Source organism: Poecile atricapillus, chromosome 1, assembly GCF_030490865.1.
Source record: "Poecile atricapillus isolate bPoeAtr1 chromosome 1, bPoeAtr1.hap1, whole genome shotgun sequence".
Classification (NCBI taxonomy): domain Eukaryota; kingdom Metazoa; phylum Chordata; class Aves; order Passeriformes; family Paridae; genus Poecile; species Poecile atricapillus.
The window spans coordinates 78,773,929-78,792,768 of record NC_081249.1 but is presented as its reverse complement, the minus strand read 5'-3'; the positions used below and the strand labels follow the sequence as shown (position 1 = coordinate 78,792,768).

General features: G+C 41.8%; 2 protein-coding genes across 2 annotated transcripts; both read left to right on the top strand.

The window, feature by feature from the left end:
- The first annotated feature begins 585 nt into the window (after positions 1–585).
- Positions 586–5,423, top strand: C1H11orf97 (chromosome 1 C11orf97 homolog). Its single transcript, XM_058826570.1, has 4 exons — positions 586–1,183; positions 1,706–1,810; positions 3,433–3,558; positions 5,290–5,423. Exons 1-4 carry the CDS (start codon positions 1,108–1,110, stop codon positions 5,295–5,297), a joined length of 315 nt encoding a protein of 104 aa, XP_058682553.1. The 5' UTR covers positions 586–1,107; the 3' UTR covers positions 5,298–5,423.
- Positions 5,424–12,043: 6,620 nt separating this feature from the next.
- FUT4 (fucosyltransferase 4) lies at positions 12,044–16,576 on the top strand. Its single transcript, XM_058849287.1, has one exon. It carries the CDS (start codon positions 12,046–12,048, stop codon positions 13,255–13,257), a length of 1,212 nt encoding a protein of 403 aa, XP_058705270.1. The 5' UTR covers positions 12,044–12,045; the 3' UTR covers positions 13,258–16,576.
- Positions 16,577–18,840: the final 2,264 nt, after the last annotated feature.

Here is an 18,840-nt window from a genome sequence, read left to right as displayed (position 1 = left end):
TACTTTTCCCTTGCACTTAAGTTGCATAAAGACTTAATGTCAAGAATGTGGTATTAGTTGGAAAAAATGAGCCACAACCATGTGAGGATAAACAGCCAGCATACTGTTGTGCCTGATTTAGTTACAGGTAATTTAGTATTTTCCTTGCACTTTTGAGTTAGTAGACTAAAATTCCCCATGGTGAGAGCGTGCAGTATGATTTTCAGGTTCAACTTCACCATCTGTAATTTAGAAGTGGAGAAAGTCGCTTCTCTGTTAAACGAATTGAACTGAAAGTTGAATTTAAGTGCTTAAGTAATGTCACAGTAGTGTAGATAACGCTTCACTGTCCCATGCAGACACGGTGCTGAGTGACCCCAAGCGCCTTCCACTAACACATACACAGCACAATCATAGCAGTAGCAGCAGGGTTGGGGTATGTTGGCCCACATTTGGGCTACTGTGGAGGAGTGTCTTGGAAACCCCCCCCTTTAGAAGCAGTGTGTAATATTCAGCACTTTCTGTTGGAAAATGGAAGCACAGCTTCTGAACTGTGAATGGTGTAACGTGATTTTAATGCTTATTCTTTTTGAAAGTTTGGTTTCAGGACATCTCTGGAAGATGAATATATCTTGAAATGCATAAAGGAATAAAAGAGACGTGGATTACAAGGCCACTTCAGTCCAATAAGCAGTGTCTGAAGATGCCCTGTTTTATGAGCAAACGAGTACTTTTGAGTGGCAGTAGATATACATCAGTTAAACTGGACTCTGTTCTTCCCCTCAGTCCGCCATTGCCTCGGCGAGGATGGTAGGGCAGGCCCGTGGTGACAGCCCACAGTGGTACGCAGTTTGTGAAGTGCGTGTCCCGCTCCCGCGGGCCTGCTGAGTGACACGAAGGAGCAGCTGTTAATGACACCCAGAGCTGTCCCCCACCCCGTGTCCCAAGCGGCGGCCAGGGCCTGCTGTCCCTGGGGCTGGCGGCTGGCCGCACCTTGCCTGGGCGCCTCCTCCGTGCCTGGGCAGCCGGCACCCTCGGAGCGCAGCCCCGCCGAGCCGGCCCCGCCCGCCGGGCAGCCTGGCAACCCCGGCGGCAACAGCCCGGCCCAACCGCCCCGGCGCGGCGGCCATGAGGGCGGCGGGCCGGCAGGTGTCCGCGGCGGCGGCCGGGGAGCCCAGCAGCGACGTCCGCGGCGAGCAGCCCCGTGAGCACGGCCGTCCCCGGCCACCCCTGCCCCTGCCCGGGCCCACCCCGCCGTGTCCCCTCGGGAGCCCAGCCGCTCCCCGCGGCTCCTCACTGATGTCCCCCGGCACCGCGGCAGGTGCTGGCCCTGGTGCCACGGGGTGTCCGCATCCCTCTTCAGCTCCTTGGAGACTTCCTGCAGCGAGGACATCTTTTGGATGCCGCTCCATCTATGGCGCTGCCTTGGGACGTCTGTCACGGGGAGGCACAGTGGCTGTCTCCCGAGTAGCCCTAGGGTGGCTTTGGCTACCAGCACTGTACCTGCCAGGGTGCTGTCCTGTACCATCCTCCTGTCCTCAGGAAGTGCTCAGCACTGGGGAGTAGGGCTTGGCTGTACACTACCGCGTATTTGTAAATGATTTGGTTCACAATGTATTCGAGATGGGTGCAGAGTAGCATAGCTTGACAATTGCATTCAGCAAAGTACATCAGCATTCAGGGCATTTGTAATAACTGGTTGTTTTGTAATATATTTTACTAACAGGGCAGAAATGTGTATATGTTGAGCCACCTAGGAGAGTTAAAGAAATATTGGAGGAGCACTTTCATTTTCAGGAAGAAGAATGCAATGTTAAACATCCAGCTGCAGGTAATCCTCTTTATCAGCAAATGGCAAGTGTTTTTCAGGAAAAGTGATTGTTTTGAGGAACTGGCAAAAATTACAGGACACTTATGTAATAGCATGCAGAAAATTTAGAAACAGCAGAATTGCATATATTACTTGTTTCTCTATTTTTTTTTTTTATTTGGAAAGAAATTATGAGACGTGTGAGAACATCCAAATGATATATCAGTTTAATAAACCAGAAACAATTGCCAAGCAGTAGGGGGGTTTTCTTACCTTTTTATTTGAAAGAAATGGTGTAGTTTTTAGAATACTGTTTCTCTTGTGTTGATTGAGACCCATTTCTAAACTCACTCAAAATGAATTGAAAACAGTTGGATTCACAGACAAAAAAGTACCTAAATTAGGTGATGTAATCAGTACCTAGCAGATGTAAAGACCATTTGAGCCTGTAATTATTATTACTGTGGTTAGGCTCTGTAGGGAATTACAGCACACACCTGCAAATGACTGACTTAGGTAGCCTCTGTGTGTAGTAAGCAGAGGAAAGAAGGCACTTTGGACATTCTTTTGACTTGTCCTAGACACCTGTCCTTGCATGTGTCGTGCTTTAAAAGTGCCTGTTCTTTTCCTGTTGACTGAGAAGGGGTCCTGAACACAGAGCTGAGTTGCAGATGTTAACACTGGTCTGCTCAATCTGCTCATGTGCCTAATGTTACTAAGAGCTAAACACAATTATTTTTTCTGCATCCATCTGCCAATGGATCAAAATTGTCAGGAATATTTCAGTCTGGTTGAATAAATGGATACTACCTTATATGTTCTCATGACTTTTGAGGAGTGTCCCAAAGAAATGTATGCTACAAAGGTTTAAAGTACTCAAGATAATAGAGAAACACCACACAAATTTTTGTTGCTCAACTGTGTAATATGGATTTATAGCAAGCTCAGTACCGAAATTGTATGTACAGCATAATGTTATAGGCATAGCAAAAAAAATGATAAATGATAAAAATGATAATACAGATGCTGGTGTACAGATTATTCAGCCAGTAATGAATTTCTTTTTCAGCTGTTTGGACAATTAGAGATGCTTACTAAGTGGCTTGGGCTCTAATAGACAACAGTTGTCAGGCTGGATGGTACTGATTTACAGAGTTTAGACTACTAAAGTGTATTGTTTAAAATAAATTAGATGGCCAGTAAATTGTAACCTTTCCACAAAGTAAATTAGCTTTTAATTTTGTTCTGATGGTGATGGGTTTGGTTTTTTTCTTTGTTTGGTTAGCTTTTGGTTTGGATTGTGTTTTGTTTGGGGAGTGGGTAGTGTTGTTTTCTATATTTTTATGAGGGCATTTAATATTCCAGTATGACCAAAAAAAGGATGCTGACTGCATCAGTGGTATTACTGCTGTTCCTTATTTATTATAAGCTGTATCCTCCTTCAGTTAGGTGCCTGAGTAGTCCTAAGAGCTTCTATAAACAGAAGAGAGTGTTGTGTACCTTTAGCAATCTGAATTGCTCTCTGAAGATGTCAATCTCTTTTCGTTAACTATGGAAAAATATTATTGTGTAGTTTTATATTAATTCTAGAACAAGATGAAGTAATCAGTTATAAAGCTATTATTTTGTCAAATTGTTAACAGTGGCTCTGGAAGGAGTTTGGAATGTGAAGAACAATTTCTCCATTAGAAGCCTGAAACCAGAGTCACAGAGCAGCAACAATTTACTTTTACAGCCTCAATTCTACTCAAGACATGCAAGAACGAAAAGTAAGAGTCAATAATAAGAAACTTTCACAATAACACCTAATTTTTAAATTGCAGGGCATCTTTCTGCAGAGCTAACCCATCTCTTCCTTTAGTAAGTAGGCAACAGACTTTGAAATCTTTGCAGAAGAAATCTGTTCAGGATTGCTGGGTTGAGTCACCTTATTTCATATTCTGAAACCTTTTGTAAAGGTTCCACATCTATTTTGTGGAATAATCACTTGGTTCCTGCTGATAGATGGTGTCAGTTTTATGTTCATTATGAACCTTACTGTTCTTAGCATCCAGCTTTAAGAAATCCAATTGTTTGGAAAAGCACTCCTCCAGCACACCACCTGAAAGGAGCTTGATTTAGGTATTCTTTCAGGCATTTTAGTACTTGCCTGCAATGGTCAGCTGGTGCTCCGGGAAACATGTTTCTCTCTTTACAGTCTGTAGAGTGTGGTTCTTCTGTAGAGCAGACCTGTTCTTTATAGATTTTAGCTTAGTGTGTGCCCACATTCTTTCCTAATGTTACTCTCTTTAAACTCTAACGAAACAGAGTTTGTTTGCTTTTTAAGAGGAATATTTTTAGTGCCATGAGCTTGCAGAATATATGAATTCAGCATATTTTGCCATTTCATGAAGCTCCTTCCCACATTCTTGGGGGATAGTGATTTAAAAATACAGGAATCTGCGTGACTAGCACCTCTTTCTTCCTATCTTGATCTTGTGAGATCAGGAGATAGTGGCATCTTAGTTACAAAAGCAGCATGGATTATGATATTACTGGCATAAGAAGTGTTTAACCAGTGCAGCCTTTGGCCATGCTGCCTTTACTTTAGAGTTACTTACTTGCAGGAATGCTGTAGTTATAGAGCAGACCTAACAACTACAGAAGGACTCAGAGTTTTGAGATGTTGGCGTCATTTTAAAGCTCATGTACTTCAGGCTTCTAGTGAAGGCAAGCAGAGTTTTCAAAGATCATGATCTCCATTTTCTGTTCTGAACCATGAAGAGAGAAGAGCTTTAAAACAAAGCAGGTTACTCAGACTGATGTAAGTGTTGAAAATCTGTTGATTTTCCTTTGGGAATTTGGATGTACCTTCATTCCCAGGGACTGCTGCTGGAGACAAGTGGTGCCCTCCTCACTAGCTATGCTGCCGATTTTGCAGTGGTCAGGCAGGCATCATGAGAGAAGAGGTGGCACAAAAGATACATAATGGGAGAAAAACTGGGAGCAATCTGGCTTCAGCTCCTGTGTTCACCAAACTGTCTCCATTCATGTACTCTTTTCTGTGTAAGGATCTGGGAAGAAAGGAGAGGCTAGTGGGGAGATGGAGTGGGTATAAGCTATAGAAATAGACAAAAGGGAAGAGATGATCAGACAAGATGAGCCCCCTGTTTTTAGTGCCAGAGGGAGAGGAACCAGTGAAGAGAAAGGAAGAAGCACTGTTATGGGGAATGAAAGAGGAGACATACAGAAGGTTAGAAATTCCTGAAGGAAACAGAAAAGAGGAGAATACAGTTCAGGAGCACAGAGATAGAAACTGCAAAAAATGAAGGGAAAATATGCAGGAGATATAAATAGAAGAGAGAAAAAGAAAAAAAATACATTCATATTGATGAATTTACTTAAGTAAATGCATTTTGCTTCTTCCTTTCACTGCCTTTACCTAAAAGTGACAATGGTTTGGAGGGCTCACTATATGATGTCTCATCCATCCTTAGAGCAGATATTGTCTTTTTTTACAGATTGCTGAATGTCAGTGCTGTGAAGCCCTGAGCCTGCTTTGATGAGTCAAATCAAATATCAGCATAACTAGCTACCTTTGGAAATGTGGATGTTTATTTATAGGATTTTTAATAAAGTTCTACTTGAATATGGAGCTATTTCCTTTTTGTTGTTTTATTCATATCCTCATACTACTTTTTAATCCACTGTTGTAAGTAGACAAATCCAATCCATACTTCCACCAGTGATGAAAATGTCACAATCCAAAGATTACAAGATGTTCTTGCTGAAAAACGTGCAACTGTGAAAGTCAACATTTTCATAGTTTTTTTTTGCAAAGGGATTCTAAGTTCCAGCAGATTATTTCAATGTAATTGAAGAAATGTCTCATAATGCTTTAGGCTGAGTTCATCCATTAAACGGAGCATTTTAGAAGGCAAGAGTTTGTGATTCGTTATTTAGCCTGATTTAATGAAAGTTTAACATAAACAAGCCTCTCTCCATATATGAGCTATCACAGTACCAAAGAACCACAGAGGCAGCATGGAATCAGAAATAACCTGCCACTCTCACTCTTAAACCGTTATTAGAGTGAGGTAATACCAAATTAATATTACTTTGCTTCGTATTATCATGCCACTTATGCAACAAATGTGAATCCTTCATACTATATAAAACCAGAAAAGATATGGAGTCCTCTAGAGGCTGTTTCACCATGGACTTGTGTGTGCTGCAGGGGCACAGCTGACTCACCATGGTCTTCCCCATGGGCTACTCTGGCTCCTGGAGCACCTCCTGCCCCTCCTTCTCCACTGACCTTGGGGTCTGCAGGGCTGTTCTTCTCACACATTGTATTCCTCTCTTCTCTGGTTGCAATTGCTTCTGTGCAGTAGCTTTTTCCTTCTTCAATTTGTTATCTCAGAAGCACCATTGCTAATTGGCTCAGCCTTGGTTAGCAGCGAGTCTGTCTTGGAGCCAGCTGGTATAGGCTGTGTTGGACACAGGGGAAGCTTCTAAAACTTCTCACAGAAGTCACCCCTGTAGTCAGCTCTCAGTTCCTCTGGAAGTATCTATAACACATTGAATATTTTTAAAAGGGAAGTCTCAGTGACAACTTTGTGAAACTGGACTTTGATTTCCTTTGGGTTTTTTTTACAGTTATCTGTGAATTAAATCAGACATTTGTTCTCTGGTTTTCTGGATCTTTTCTCTGACATTAAAAGTTTGATTTTATTTTTGTATCAGTGAGAAAAGAAAAAGAGGAAAACCAAAACAGCCCCTCAGCTGGCTTCAAGCCAACTCTTTTCAGTGTTTCCATTTGACTTCTAAATGAGAAAGGTTATTGTACTGAATATTGTACCTGAGGAACTAGAAGAGTAGCTCCTTTTGAAAATACTGTTCTCACTTTTTAGATGCAAATTTGATTATGAATCACATAATAATGTTTGAAAAGCACTGATTTCCAGACAGAGATTTTGATTAGGTTTGTTGCATCTTGCTTCTGCTTAGTTTCATTTTTATCCTACTCTCCTCTCTATGCTTTCCCATTCTATTTCATAACCTTGTTCTAAAATTTTGCAAATGAGAAGACTTTCTGGCTCAATCTTGGATTCCTGCATTAGCTCAGTTTTGGTGCAGCATTTGGTGCTCATTTTCTTCCTCTTCCTTTTTGTGTGACCTTCTACAACAGATAAATGCTTGTTAGTTCTTTTCTATTGAATGTATTACCTCAATTATGAGGCTGTGGTATTTCTTACCTAGTCTGGTATATTCAGGTTTGTGACCTTTTTACATGTCTCCTCTTTTATTTGAATAAAACAAATCTATTTATTTAGATATAATACTGCATAATAATGTTATTAATATTACTTTGATATTTATAATATCTTTATAATATTTCATTAAATAGGGTGTTAGGTAATTAACTGTGCTCCCATTTTATCATGGTGACTTTTTACTGTCTAACTGTTCAGCTCTCTCCTTTTCTCCTTTTTTATTTTATTTCATTGCCAAATTCAACATTACTCTTTTGAAAGACAATTGTTATCATTGCTTATATCATTACATCATTGCCTGTATTAGTACCAGTGATTAAACACATTTTTCCAAGGCTACATGTACATTATTAAGTAATGAAACACAACAGGAGGGGGTCAAGTTATTAAAGCAGTTGGTATTGAGAGCCCCATAACTAGATTATATGTGGTTCAGGAGATTTACTTCAAATTAGGGCTAGCTTTGTCTCCTGGACTGAGATATGATGCTGATCCCTGATGTTTGAAAGTGTCCAAAGAGAAGTTTTACCACAAATCCTTGCTCTGTCTCGGGAGATGCTCACTGTGTAAAATGAGAGCATCACTGCTGCTTGCACATCACTGTCTCTTGCCACTGTGGCGGCATAAGATGAAGTCCAGTGCTCAGAAAACCCAAGGAAGATTGAAATTATTGATAACTGCTTACAAATATCTGCAGAGCCAAATTCTGGCCTGCTGGTACTACACGTGTGTTAAAGTGTCTGAGGGTCGTGTGGGACTGCTAGGAAAGTTTTCTCTCTGATTTCTACTCTGGTCTGCCCTGGTCAACAACAAAGCTGTGTGCTTCAGTGGAAGACTGAAGAGTGTCCTAGACAGTATCCTTCATTCACAGTGTGCACAGCACATTTACTCATGCCTGTGCCTTGACCTGGAAATAACAACTTTGCATAGTTTTAATTTAACATTGCTCACAGTCACAAGTGAAACTGTAGCTGGCAGAATATTTTAATATTGACTTTGCTGCATATGCAGAAACATTAGTTTGTCTGTCCAGAAACTGTTGAGGCATCAGCTTTCAACTGGATCTTCTGTCTCTCATCGTATTTCCAAATTTTAAACTTCCAAGCAGAAAGATCATAATCCTGCATATGAAACACTAGGTAATCAAATTACAGGCATTTAAACTTCACGCTGAAATACAATGTGTATCATTTATACAGAACAAAACTTCTATCACACCTTTTCATAGATAATTTGGGTTCTTACTTGGCAAAACTCACATTGAAACCATGGGGACTATTTATGAAGAGGAGACTTCAACATCATTTGTAGTGTCATTTTGGTACCAGACAGCATCCTCCTATGGTTTGAAGATGATCACATTTTCTTATGATGAAAAACTCCACAAGGTTTTCCTGGCTGACAGAATGTCTGGGTTGATAGCTGTGGCTGAAAACACAATCATGTCTAACAGTACCTTTTAAACTGCCTTTGTGAAACAGTTGACAAATAGCCTCAAAGACTTTCTAGGCTTAAATATTTCTAAAGTGTGACAAAACAGAGTGAGTCAGAGTAGACGAGGAAGCCAGTTGGGAAGTTCCAGGTGAAAATATTTACTGCTGAAAGTGATGGCAAATATTCAACCTTCAAATAAGCAAAATATTTTTTCTTTTGCAACAGCTTCATTACTAACACACAGCATATTATTTTAAATTCCTAACTATCAGCAACGTGACTACTTGCTGTGATTTCCTCTGAGCAGTTAAAGCCATCCCAAGCTGCATATACAGTGCCAAGAAGTCTGGGTGGTCCTCAGTCCATGGGGCTATCTCCTGGAGTGCTTTATCTCCAAAGCAGAGAACACCAGATGTGTTCCTTGTGGGAGGTCTTTAGGCATCTGGCAACACTATTCAGCCTTCATCATGTTCTACTTCTCAGTGATGTCCATGGAGTTTTTCCTGAGTCAGAGTGAACAAAACTGCTTGACAAAACCCTGCCAGCGCAAAGTAGCTGATGTGATTGTGCCATGGATGTGCTGTGTATTATCGCAGAAATGAGGCAAACTGAAGTTGACATGGGTTACTGCCAGTCTGGGATCTATTTCTCTAGATAAGAAATGAAACATTAAAAAGGGGAGAGAGACATCTGACCTACACACAGACCTGAGGACACCCGACTTCCAACCTTGGTCCTGATAGTGAGGTCAGCAACACATCACATCTGGCTGTTAAATTTACTACACCAAGATTTCTAGGAGTGTGCTAGACTTGTGGATGAAGGCACAACTGTCATTTCTTTCAGTAGTGATTATGATGAAAATCCAATTAAGGGTATTTCTGCCATTTCCCATACTGGGAGGGTTTGAAGACAGCAGCAACAAAACAGTCGGGCCTGTAATTTGTAAAAATTCTAAAATATATCTCAAATATACATTTAATCTTGCTCTAGATATAAATTCTATAAAGATTTTTGGACTAGTGAACTACATAAAACATGTAAATGTAAACATATATTTAGTTTCCACAGAGGCAGGTGTAACAGGAAAATTAATTTAATATGACAATATTACTCATAGAAATTATTTAGGCTACTGTCCTCTCATCTTGAAATGATTAAATTCTTACTTGCCATAATAAACCAAACATTATTATAGTTCTGGATATCTAAGTTGTATACACAACCATAACTTACTGTGGATTTCAGTAATAGCTTTTTAAAAGATGTAGTGTAGAGCTTTAGCTGATGTTGTGTTGAGGAATACAGAAAGGCATGTTTTTGATTTAATGCTAAATAATTCAACATATTTGTCTTGGTATAACAATAGTCTTAATATGGTTGCCATTGAAATGCAGATGAAAGTCACACTGAAGTTTCACTGTGAGACTGCAAAAAATCAAAACTTACTAGGGAACTCTTGCTATAAGTCCTCACAAGGGAAGGGGTTTTTTGGGGTTTTGTTTGTCTTTCAAAATTGTCACCATTTGGCTTATAAAGATTTCCATTTTACATTGTCCTGAAACATTTTATAAATGCTGAATTAATGCCAACATTTTTGTTGACTTACCACAGGCAGGATCAGGCCTTGCATCATCAGTGTTACTGGTCAGGCTTTGAATTTGGAATGCTTAGCAGCAAATCTTCAAGCAATGGAAATAAAACCTGACTAGATAAAGACGCCTCCAAAGTCACGTATCAATTCTGAAAGCTCCTGAAGGAAAATAAGAGCTGTCATTGCAGTTGATATGATCAAATTTATTGAGTGAATCAGAATTCCACAGAAGTCAGTTGAGCTCTCCCACTCACTTTCACAAGTCTCAGATTTCTCATACTATCGGGAAAATGTCTGAATAAATAAAATAATCAACAGTTGTGGGTTTGGACCACTTTGAATCCTTGATTAATGCAGACAAAGGATTGTGTTCATTTTATGTAGCGTTCATTGTATCGGGTGGGCTCTGGATTGAATATATATTCAGCTTAAGGCTTCACAGGATTCTGCTCTTCCTCAGCATTGTGTTTCTGGATTGGTTTTTTGGGTTTTTTTTCAGATTTCTACTGTAGCAAAGTGTGACTAAAATCAGTTATTTATCAAAGCAGGTGCTAGTGCCGGCAATGATTCACCTCATCCACTAGGGTGGACTAGCATTCCCTGGAGAACCCTTCCAGGCAACTCTGTTGAAGCAGGCAGCCAGATACCAACTCCAACCACAGCTGTTGGCATTTCTTAAGTTTTATGAGTGCTTGCAGAATGGATTATGGAAGCACTATGTACGCAGTATGGAATGACTTTGTACAATAGGTTTATGCATTACTTAGTTTCTAACCTAACACCACCCTCACACACAACTGTGCTTTATTTTTTTGAGTAAACACTTTTCTTACTAATACAAAGTCACAGGGCCTTGACATATGCGGTATGTAAAATCTGTGCTGAAATCCAGTCAGTGAGAATTCACGCCTGGTGTAACTGCTGCCTTCAGTAGATATGTATGAGAGGACCTTGGATCTACAGCTGTTGGCTATGAGCATGTGCAATGTCAGAGCTGGAAACTCATTCAGTTCTGCACAAACACTGAACTGTGTGAGTCAACAAGCTGTCAGCTCACTGAAGCAAATTACTTGGGAAAAAAAAAAAGTTTTGAGCCTATGTGATGTAATTTGTCACAGCAACTCGGTGAAGCAGAGCTGGAAAAAGTAATTTTCTGGTAACCATGAGGTTTTGTAGTTTTTAAATAACTGTGAGATTTTAAAGTAAACACGTATGACTCTAAGAAAGCTGTGAGAGAGCAGAAAGAATCCTCTTTTTGTGTGGTGTGAGGAGTCCTTCCCCTGAGGAGGAAGGAGCAGCAGAGACAGCATGCGATGAACTGACCGCATCCATTCCCCATCCTCCTGTGCCGCTGTTGGGGAGGAGGCAGAGAAATTGTGAGACACATTAAGCCTAGGAAGAAGGGAGGGGTGTGGAGAAGGTGTTTTCAGTTTTGGTTTAATTTCCCATTACCCTAGTCTGACTTGATTGGCAATAAATTAAGTTAATTTCCTCAAATCGGTTTTATTTTGCCCGTAACTGTAACTGCTGAGTGATGTCTCCCTGTTCTTATATCGACCAGAGAGCATTTCGTTATATTTTCTCTCCTCTGCCTTGCTGATGAAGGCAGTGACAAAGCGGCTGCGAAAAACACCCGGCACCAAGCCGGGGTCAACCCACCAGAGATGCCAGGGCGCGGACGCCCTGAGACCCCCTGTGAGCGTCCCTACAACCCTTCCCGTGCGTGCTGGCGCTTGGGCTCTCACTGGGGATGCCTCCTGAGCGCGGGGACACAAGTTCCCTCTGCGGCCCCGAGTCGGACATGAGTAACCGAGCGGCCCGGGGCCGCAGCTGCCCGGCCGCCGCGGCAGAGCCGAGAGACCCCGCCGGGGCCCCGAGCATTTCTGTCCCCGAGGGCGGAGCGGCAGCGGCCGCGGCGGGCGGGGCGAGGCGGCGCCCAGGGCCGGGAGCTGGCGGGCGGAGGACGGGCCGGCATGGCCGGGAGGGGCGGTGGCAGTAGCACTTCCCCGCCGCCGGGCCCGGGGGTGGGGGCAGAGCGGCGGCGGCGGCAGCTACCCCAGCCCCAGGATGCGCTGCCCGGCCCCGGCGCCGGCGGAGCCCTGCGAGGGGCAGAGCGGGCGGCGGGGATGGATGCGGCCCCGCGGCGCTGCCGCGGCTGCTGCTGGCGGCGGTGGCGGCTGCGCGGGCCGCGGTGGGCGCTGGCGGCCGGGCTGCTGGGCGCCGCCGCCGCGCTCGCCCTGTACTCGGCGCTGCCCGAGCCGGCCCGGGCGGACGGCGAGGCGGTGACCGTGCTGCTGTGGTGGGAGCCCTTCGGCCGCCCGCGGCGCTTGCCCGACTGCCGGCGGCGCTACAACATCAGCGGCTGCCGCCTCAGCGCCGACCGCAGCCGGTTCGGCGAGGCGCAGGCGGTGCTGTTCCACCACCGCGACCTGGTGCGGCACGGCGCCGAGGGGATGCCCCGAGGGTCCCCGCCGCGGCCCCCGCGCCAGCGCTGGGTGTGGATGAACTTCGAGTCGCCGTCGCACTCGCCCGGCCTACGGAGTCTGGCCGGGCTCTTCAACTGGACCATGTCCTACCGCCGCGACTCGGACGTGTTCGTTCCCTACGGGTACCTCTACGTCCCGCCGGCGCCCCGGCCCTTCGTCCTGCCCCGCAAGACGCGGCTGGTGGCCTGGGTCATCAGCAACTGGAACGAGGAGCACGCCCGGGTGCGCTACTACCGCCAGCTGAAGGAGCACCTGCCCATCGACGTGTACGGGGCGCGGGGGCTGACGCTGGCCGAGGGGGGCCTGGTGGAGACCGTCTCAGCCTACAAGTTCTACCTGGCCTTCGAGAACTCCCAGCACACCGACTACATCACCGAGAAGCTCTGGAGAAACGCTTTTTCCGCCAGCGCCGTGCCCGTCGTCCTCGGACCCCGCAGAGCCAACTACGAACGCTTCATCCCCCCCGATTCCTTCATCCACGTAGACGACTTCCCCAGCCCCAGGCTGCTGGCCACCTACCTGAAATTCCTCGATAAAAACAAACCCAGCTACAGGCGGTACTTTGCCTGGAGGAAGAAATACGAAGTCCACGTCACCTCGTTCTGGGATGAGCATTTCTGCAAGGTCTGCGAGGCTGTTAGGGCAGCCGGGAATCAAATCAAGACTGTTCGAAATCTGGCCAGCTGGTTTGAAAGCTGATGTTCCTGGCGGGTGAGGCTTGCCTGGACAGCCTGGACCGAGTGCCGAGGTGTCGGGAAGGATGGGTCTTACAGAGATCATTAGCCCAGGTAGCTGACATTAGCCTCAGAAGGCTGACATCAGTTAGAGAATCATACAGGTAAACAAGCTGTGAAAAGCCTACAAAAGGAAGATTTTTATTCAAGAGAAAATTACAAAGGTACAAAGAGACATTATGCCAGATGATTCCTAAAGAGCAAAGTTAAATTTCCAAAAGTTGTACAGTTACAGAACTTCTAAAGTTCTGCACAGCTCAACATAAATATCCGATGCCAAATTCCTCAGTTGTACAGCTGAAACCAATTTTGGCAGCTATGACAACTTCCTGGACCATGAAACTTTCCTCTGCTCTCAGTTCAGTGCTGGTTTTCTGTAATACAAAGACAAAAATGAATGTTTTTAACTGTTTTTTGTGCATGTGAAAGCTATCTACAGACAAATTCTGAGCCGCAAGTATTGAATGTAAGAATCTTATGATACAGTAGCACCTTCTAGCAATGTTGAAATTGCAGCAGCCTGCTAATAATGCTTTGAACCAAATAATTGTTCCACTTAGGAAAAAAAAGCATATGCAGGGAACTGAATCTGAGTGGACAAACAGCTCAGATGATGTAAAGTATTTCTCCTAACACCTGCTGAAACTATAGGCATATTTATCCTCTATGAAAGTAGAGTAGGACTTAAAGTACAGGAAAACACAGACTGTAGGGAAGAAAGCTGGAACATTTCCATCCTCCCTTTATTCAGGAATTAGAAAATGTTTTCAGGTATCTGCGTGTTTTTCTCTGCAAAATTATTGCCATAAAGGAAAATGCAGGGAAAGGCTCAGAATGGCAGGGTTTTTATTATTGTATTGAATATATATACAGAAAGGCTGACTTTTTTTCTCAAGTGTCAGTAGACAGTGCTGTTGTGTAGCAACTCTTTTGGGTTATGGCATGCATTTTCAAAAATTCTACTGGGGGACAGACTAATCAGAATGCTGCTTTGTTGTTTTTAAAATAATAACCACCAAAAAATCCCCAAACTCTCAAATAACTTCCATTCAAGCAAAAATTACTTTATAGAATAAGATCTACACTGTTGGTAAAATACAGATTGTGTGAGGAATGAATATAAAAAAGGAAGGATTTACTATTTTCTCTTCCTTTGGTTTTTGAGATCTTTTTCTGGCTCAGTTTTTCAATCAAGAAATAGGTTCTTAAGGTGGAGTTCCCTCTGCTCAGTGCCTGTCAGGACCATTTACAGTAGTTACTCCCTTTTAGACTCCTACGGTTTGCTGGAGCCATGCTAGTAGTAGATGTGTGGTTACTTTTTGGTTACATGTAATCTTGCTCAGCCAAAGCCAGAAAGAAACTTCAGTTACAATTACACATCCCGGCCAAGCTCAGCCTCCCTGTCTTTTGCAGCTATAAAGTTCGGTGGCAAAAAAAAAAGGCAACCTACAAGAGACCGGCACAAATGAATTAGATATTCATTCCTCTGCTTTTTAATCCATGGAGTTACTCAGAGACTGCATTCAGAATAAAATCATAGGCACAGAACAGGTGGGAAAAGAGGAAAGTCAGTTGCAAATAAAAGATGGGCATCAGGACAGGAAACCTCACTGGCATTTGTGAGTCATATTTAGGTTAGGGAAGGATTAGATGTGATTTTAGCAATATGGTGTGTTGGATGAATGCTTTTAAGATGCATGAGCTGGCAGTCTACTGTAACTTATTTCTAGTTAGATGTTCCCCCTGATTAGGTAAGCACGGAGCCAAGCCATTACTGGAAAAAAAGTAATAATAATGAAGTTCATTAATAATTTGCACAGTTTTACCTGTTCAGATCTTGCAGGCTTCTGCAATTAATCCCTTCTGCTTTTGTGCAAGGAGGGTTGGCTGAAAGTACTTGATGAACTTTTTTGTTGTCAGTGCCAGAGTTGCTGTAGAATATTTATTGGGAAGGGAGTGGAAACAATCTATGCAATGTGGGATATAGTAGGGATTATTCCTAATGCTGCACTTTAACTTCAAGAGGTATAAAGTGATTGTCTAAAATAAAAGAGTGTTCTTCATGGCATGGTCATCTGTTTCTCTATCAGTAGTTACTACTCCCATAATACTGGGTTTGATATTTTAAAAACTCCAATTTAGTTATAGCATTAACAGTAATATCTGTCAGTATGATAGGTTCCCTCTTTTCCTTTGAATTTATAATATTTTTTTTCTCTTCAGTTTGCAGAACTGTATACAAAAACCCAATCTTAAAAGTGATGAAGTAATATTTAATATTGCACTACTTTTTATCAGTCTGCTGAAACTAGTGCATTTTTTTCAGTCCTTCTAATTTTTTTAGCATTTTGTCAAAGTTTCCAGGCACACAGTTCTTTTGTGTAGTCATTAGTAATGCTGCATGTAGAAGATGAGCCTACAGGAGCATGGGAATTTCCAGAGATCACAAATGTTATTTTTTTTTTTCTCAGCCTCACTAAATAAAAGAGTAGAAATCTTTGAGGAAATATTTTTGTAAAATTCAGAGAAAAGCTACAAAGTAATTAAAGCATCATTTGTGTAAAGTGATCAGAATTGCACAGTATTTGTAAGTTGTACATTGAGGATTTTCAAGAACTGTACAGTGAAAACAGCAGATTTGTAATAATTATTGAAGAATAGTTGCATTGGGAGAGGAGAAGCCTTTTCTACTTTCATCATTCTTACATGGATGTTGCAAATTTGTGGCTTTCCATTTGGGAGGAAACTCAGCCCAGGCCTATAGCTTCCGAAGTCAGTATTACAGAATTTCTATAAATTTCTGGTTTTTGGTCATCCACACCACAAGCTAAGAGTGTACTGTTATAGGCAAAGGACTGGCTTTTGTAATACATTTTGTAGAGCTCTAGTTCAATAATAAAGTTTGCCTGAGTGAACTGGATTGTACACTGGGTACCAGACTCCACAAGGCATTGCAGATGATGTGTACAATCCAGTTGTAAAAATCGGGTAAGCTATTTTCTATTTTAAGTAGGAAAATTTCCTTGAATACATTTTGAAAAAGTTTTTATTCCATGCCTTAAAATATTGGGATGGAGGGAGAGAAAGGAAGATTGTTATCTTCTGGGTTTTATAAGGAGAAGAATTACCATTACTTTTTGATTATGATGTAAATGGAATAGAGAACTATGTGATCCCTCAAATTTCATATTGTATCTCAGGGAATTTTATATTGTAAAATGTCTTGATCTTCATGGAATGAAGTAATTTTATATTAATTGTGTAGATTGACAATAAAGTTAAAGGAAGTAGTGCAAAACAACCCTGTTTTTTTTATTCTGTTGTCTGTGTTACGAAGACTGAAGAAAGCTGCTTTGTAAAGAGAATGAATGTCTTTTCATGTTTGTTTAATAAATCAAAGTGGCTGATTGTTCTCAAAGTAGTCAGACCATCTGAGGTTAGGCATGAAACCTGGTTCTGCCAGAAGAAAAATATTTTCATAGGAGAGGCTTTGCTGAGTTATTTTCTATATGAAAGGTGCATTTATTGAAGTTGGGTGTTGGAAAAATTTCATTTCAAACAAAATATAAAAAACAAACTTTCTCTTGACCTACAGAGAATTTGAATGTGGTTGGATTCTTTTTGCCCCCCTTAAATTTCAAAATCAGACTATGTTTATTTTGGTATTTAGCATGTGCTATATCTACCTTTTTAGCTGCAGCTTTTTTCACAGTTGTTCATGGCTGTCTTCAATCAAACAACAAAAGACCAAGGGCCAAAAGCTGTTTTCCCTAAGCTTGTGTTTATGCTGATTGCTGCACAAGTGATGGCATACCCCTGTCTTTATCCACCTTCTATACAGCTTGGTGCACAGTATTGAGAAAGCATTTCTGAAAATCCTTGCCCAGCCAGGAAGGGGTCAGAACTACAGACCTTGCTTTTCCCCCCTAAGTTAACTGATGTGTCATTATCACGTTTAACTTTTGTAAGCAGAGCTTACCAAATGACTGCTTGCTTACTCCAGCCTCGTGGGGGGAAACCTTTTTCTGCTCATTTTGCAGATGCCACTGAACACTGGGTTGGGGAAACTGGTGTAAATATTTTTCTGACAAATATTGGATACCATTTGTTCAAGCTTGTTTGGTGACTCTTGAGTGGTGCCTGATTAAACTCACAGAGCTCTTTATCCAACAGTCATATAAAATAGTGCTTGTTTTAGGAGAGTAAATAACCATTTGTAGAGAGCTGACTCAATCTAAAATCTGGTGATGAGAACACTGACTTAATGTGGACTTAAGTGGTGTTTAACTAAAGATAACTCAGGATCCAAGTATAACAGCCTGCTTTCAATCAGTAAAAAAAATTATTATTTTAATAACTTGCCTGTAACCAGCTTGGTTTATGTAACCAACTCAGTTTAACACTTAGCATAATTATGTGTTTCCTTCTGTGTGGTCATTTAAAAAACAATAGCCCAGGCCAGAATTTCTATGCCTTCTTTGCATTCTGCAGAGTTGTTGTTTTTTTTTGTTGGCCTTGAGCTAAATACTTACACTTAATTTTGACACAATGACAGTTGTTCCTGAGAGTCTCACCACAAAGATAATCTGAGATAAAAAGTCAAACCTGTTTTTCAGGAGTGCTTTGAGAGCTGCAGGGATTTCTCACTGCTGGTGCTAAAGGCGCTCAATGTGTTCAGGAATCATCAAGAAGCTATGACCCCCTTTTAACTAAAAAAATTATCTAAAGAAGTGCATACTTTTCTGAATTCCTTCAATGATTTCAGGTCCTTATAATTGCATGGGTTTAATTTTTGCAACAGATTTAAAACTGGACTTTATTTTAGGATTGCTCAATATTTTAATAATATTCTTTTTATAATTATGAAAAATTGTCCCAATTTGGAACTTGACTTTTTATCTATTTATCAAAACATCTTTTGAAGTTAATCAACCCATAGGTTGGCTGTATGTATTATGGAAGAAAATTCTGCATTTGCATCCTTGAATTTGCCATTGATGTAAAAGACACTGTAGATATTTTGGATTATGAGAAGCTCAGTCCAGGAAAACACAGAGTATTAGGAAGGCCCAAGCTGTGGCTTACTATGGCTCTGAGATCCTGATCACATGAATGCCTATGACTGGAAATTGGCCATCTTGCTTTTAAGCAGAAGGCAGAAAGATAATTGCAAATAGAAAGCATAGATTATCAGTTTGTGAATATATTGTGGGACATTTGTAATGCCACCAAAAATTTTTGTTTAGTATAAAAATTATTGATTTATTTGAAGCGAGCACAACAGGACTACATGAAATACAGCTAAATAATTGTCCTAAAGGTAAAGTTGGACTCAAAATGGAAAAATTATACTGAAATTTAAAAAAAAGAATAAAAAAAGGCATGCAATTGTGGGAAAGCGTGTGTAGACATTTTGAACTGTTAAGTGGGAACAAGCAGAGAATGGTCTTGGAACTGCTGACTCTAGCCCAAATTGAAACCAGAAAACATGGGTTTATAGTCATGCTGATGGTGCTTACCTCTGCTTCTGAATAGGAATGGCCTCCTG

What these genes read in the sequence shown, in the direction of transcription:
- C1H11orf97 (XM_058826570.1), top strand. Translation starts at nt 1,108, where the DNA reads ATGAGGGCGGCGGGCCGGCAGGTGTCCGCGGCGGCGGCCGGGGAGCCC. An exon ending in CGTCCGCGGCGAGCAGCCCC is followed by an intron (nt 1,184 to 1,705) that starts GTGAGCACGGCC and finishes TTTTACTAACAG; the next exon opens with GGCAGAAATGTGTATATGTT. An exon ending in TGTTAAACATCCAGCTGCAG is followed by an intron (nt 1,811 to 3,432) that starts GTAATCCTCTTT and finishes AATTGTTAACAG; the next exon opens with TGGCTCTGGAAGGAGTTTGG.
- FUT4 (XM_058849287.1), top strand. Translation starts at nt 12,046, where the DNA reads ATGGCCGGGAGGGGCGGTGGCAGTAGCACTTCCCCGCCGCCGGGCCCG.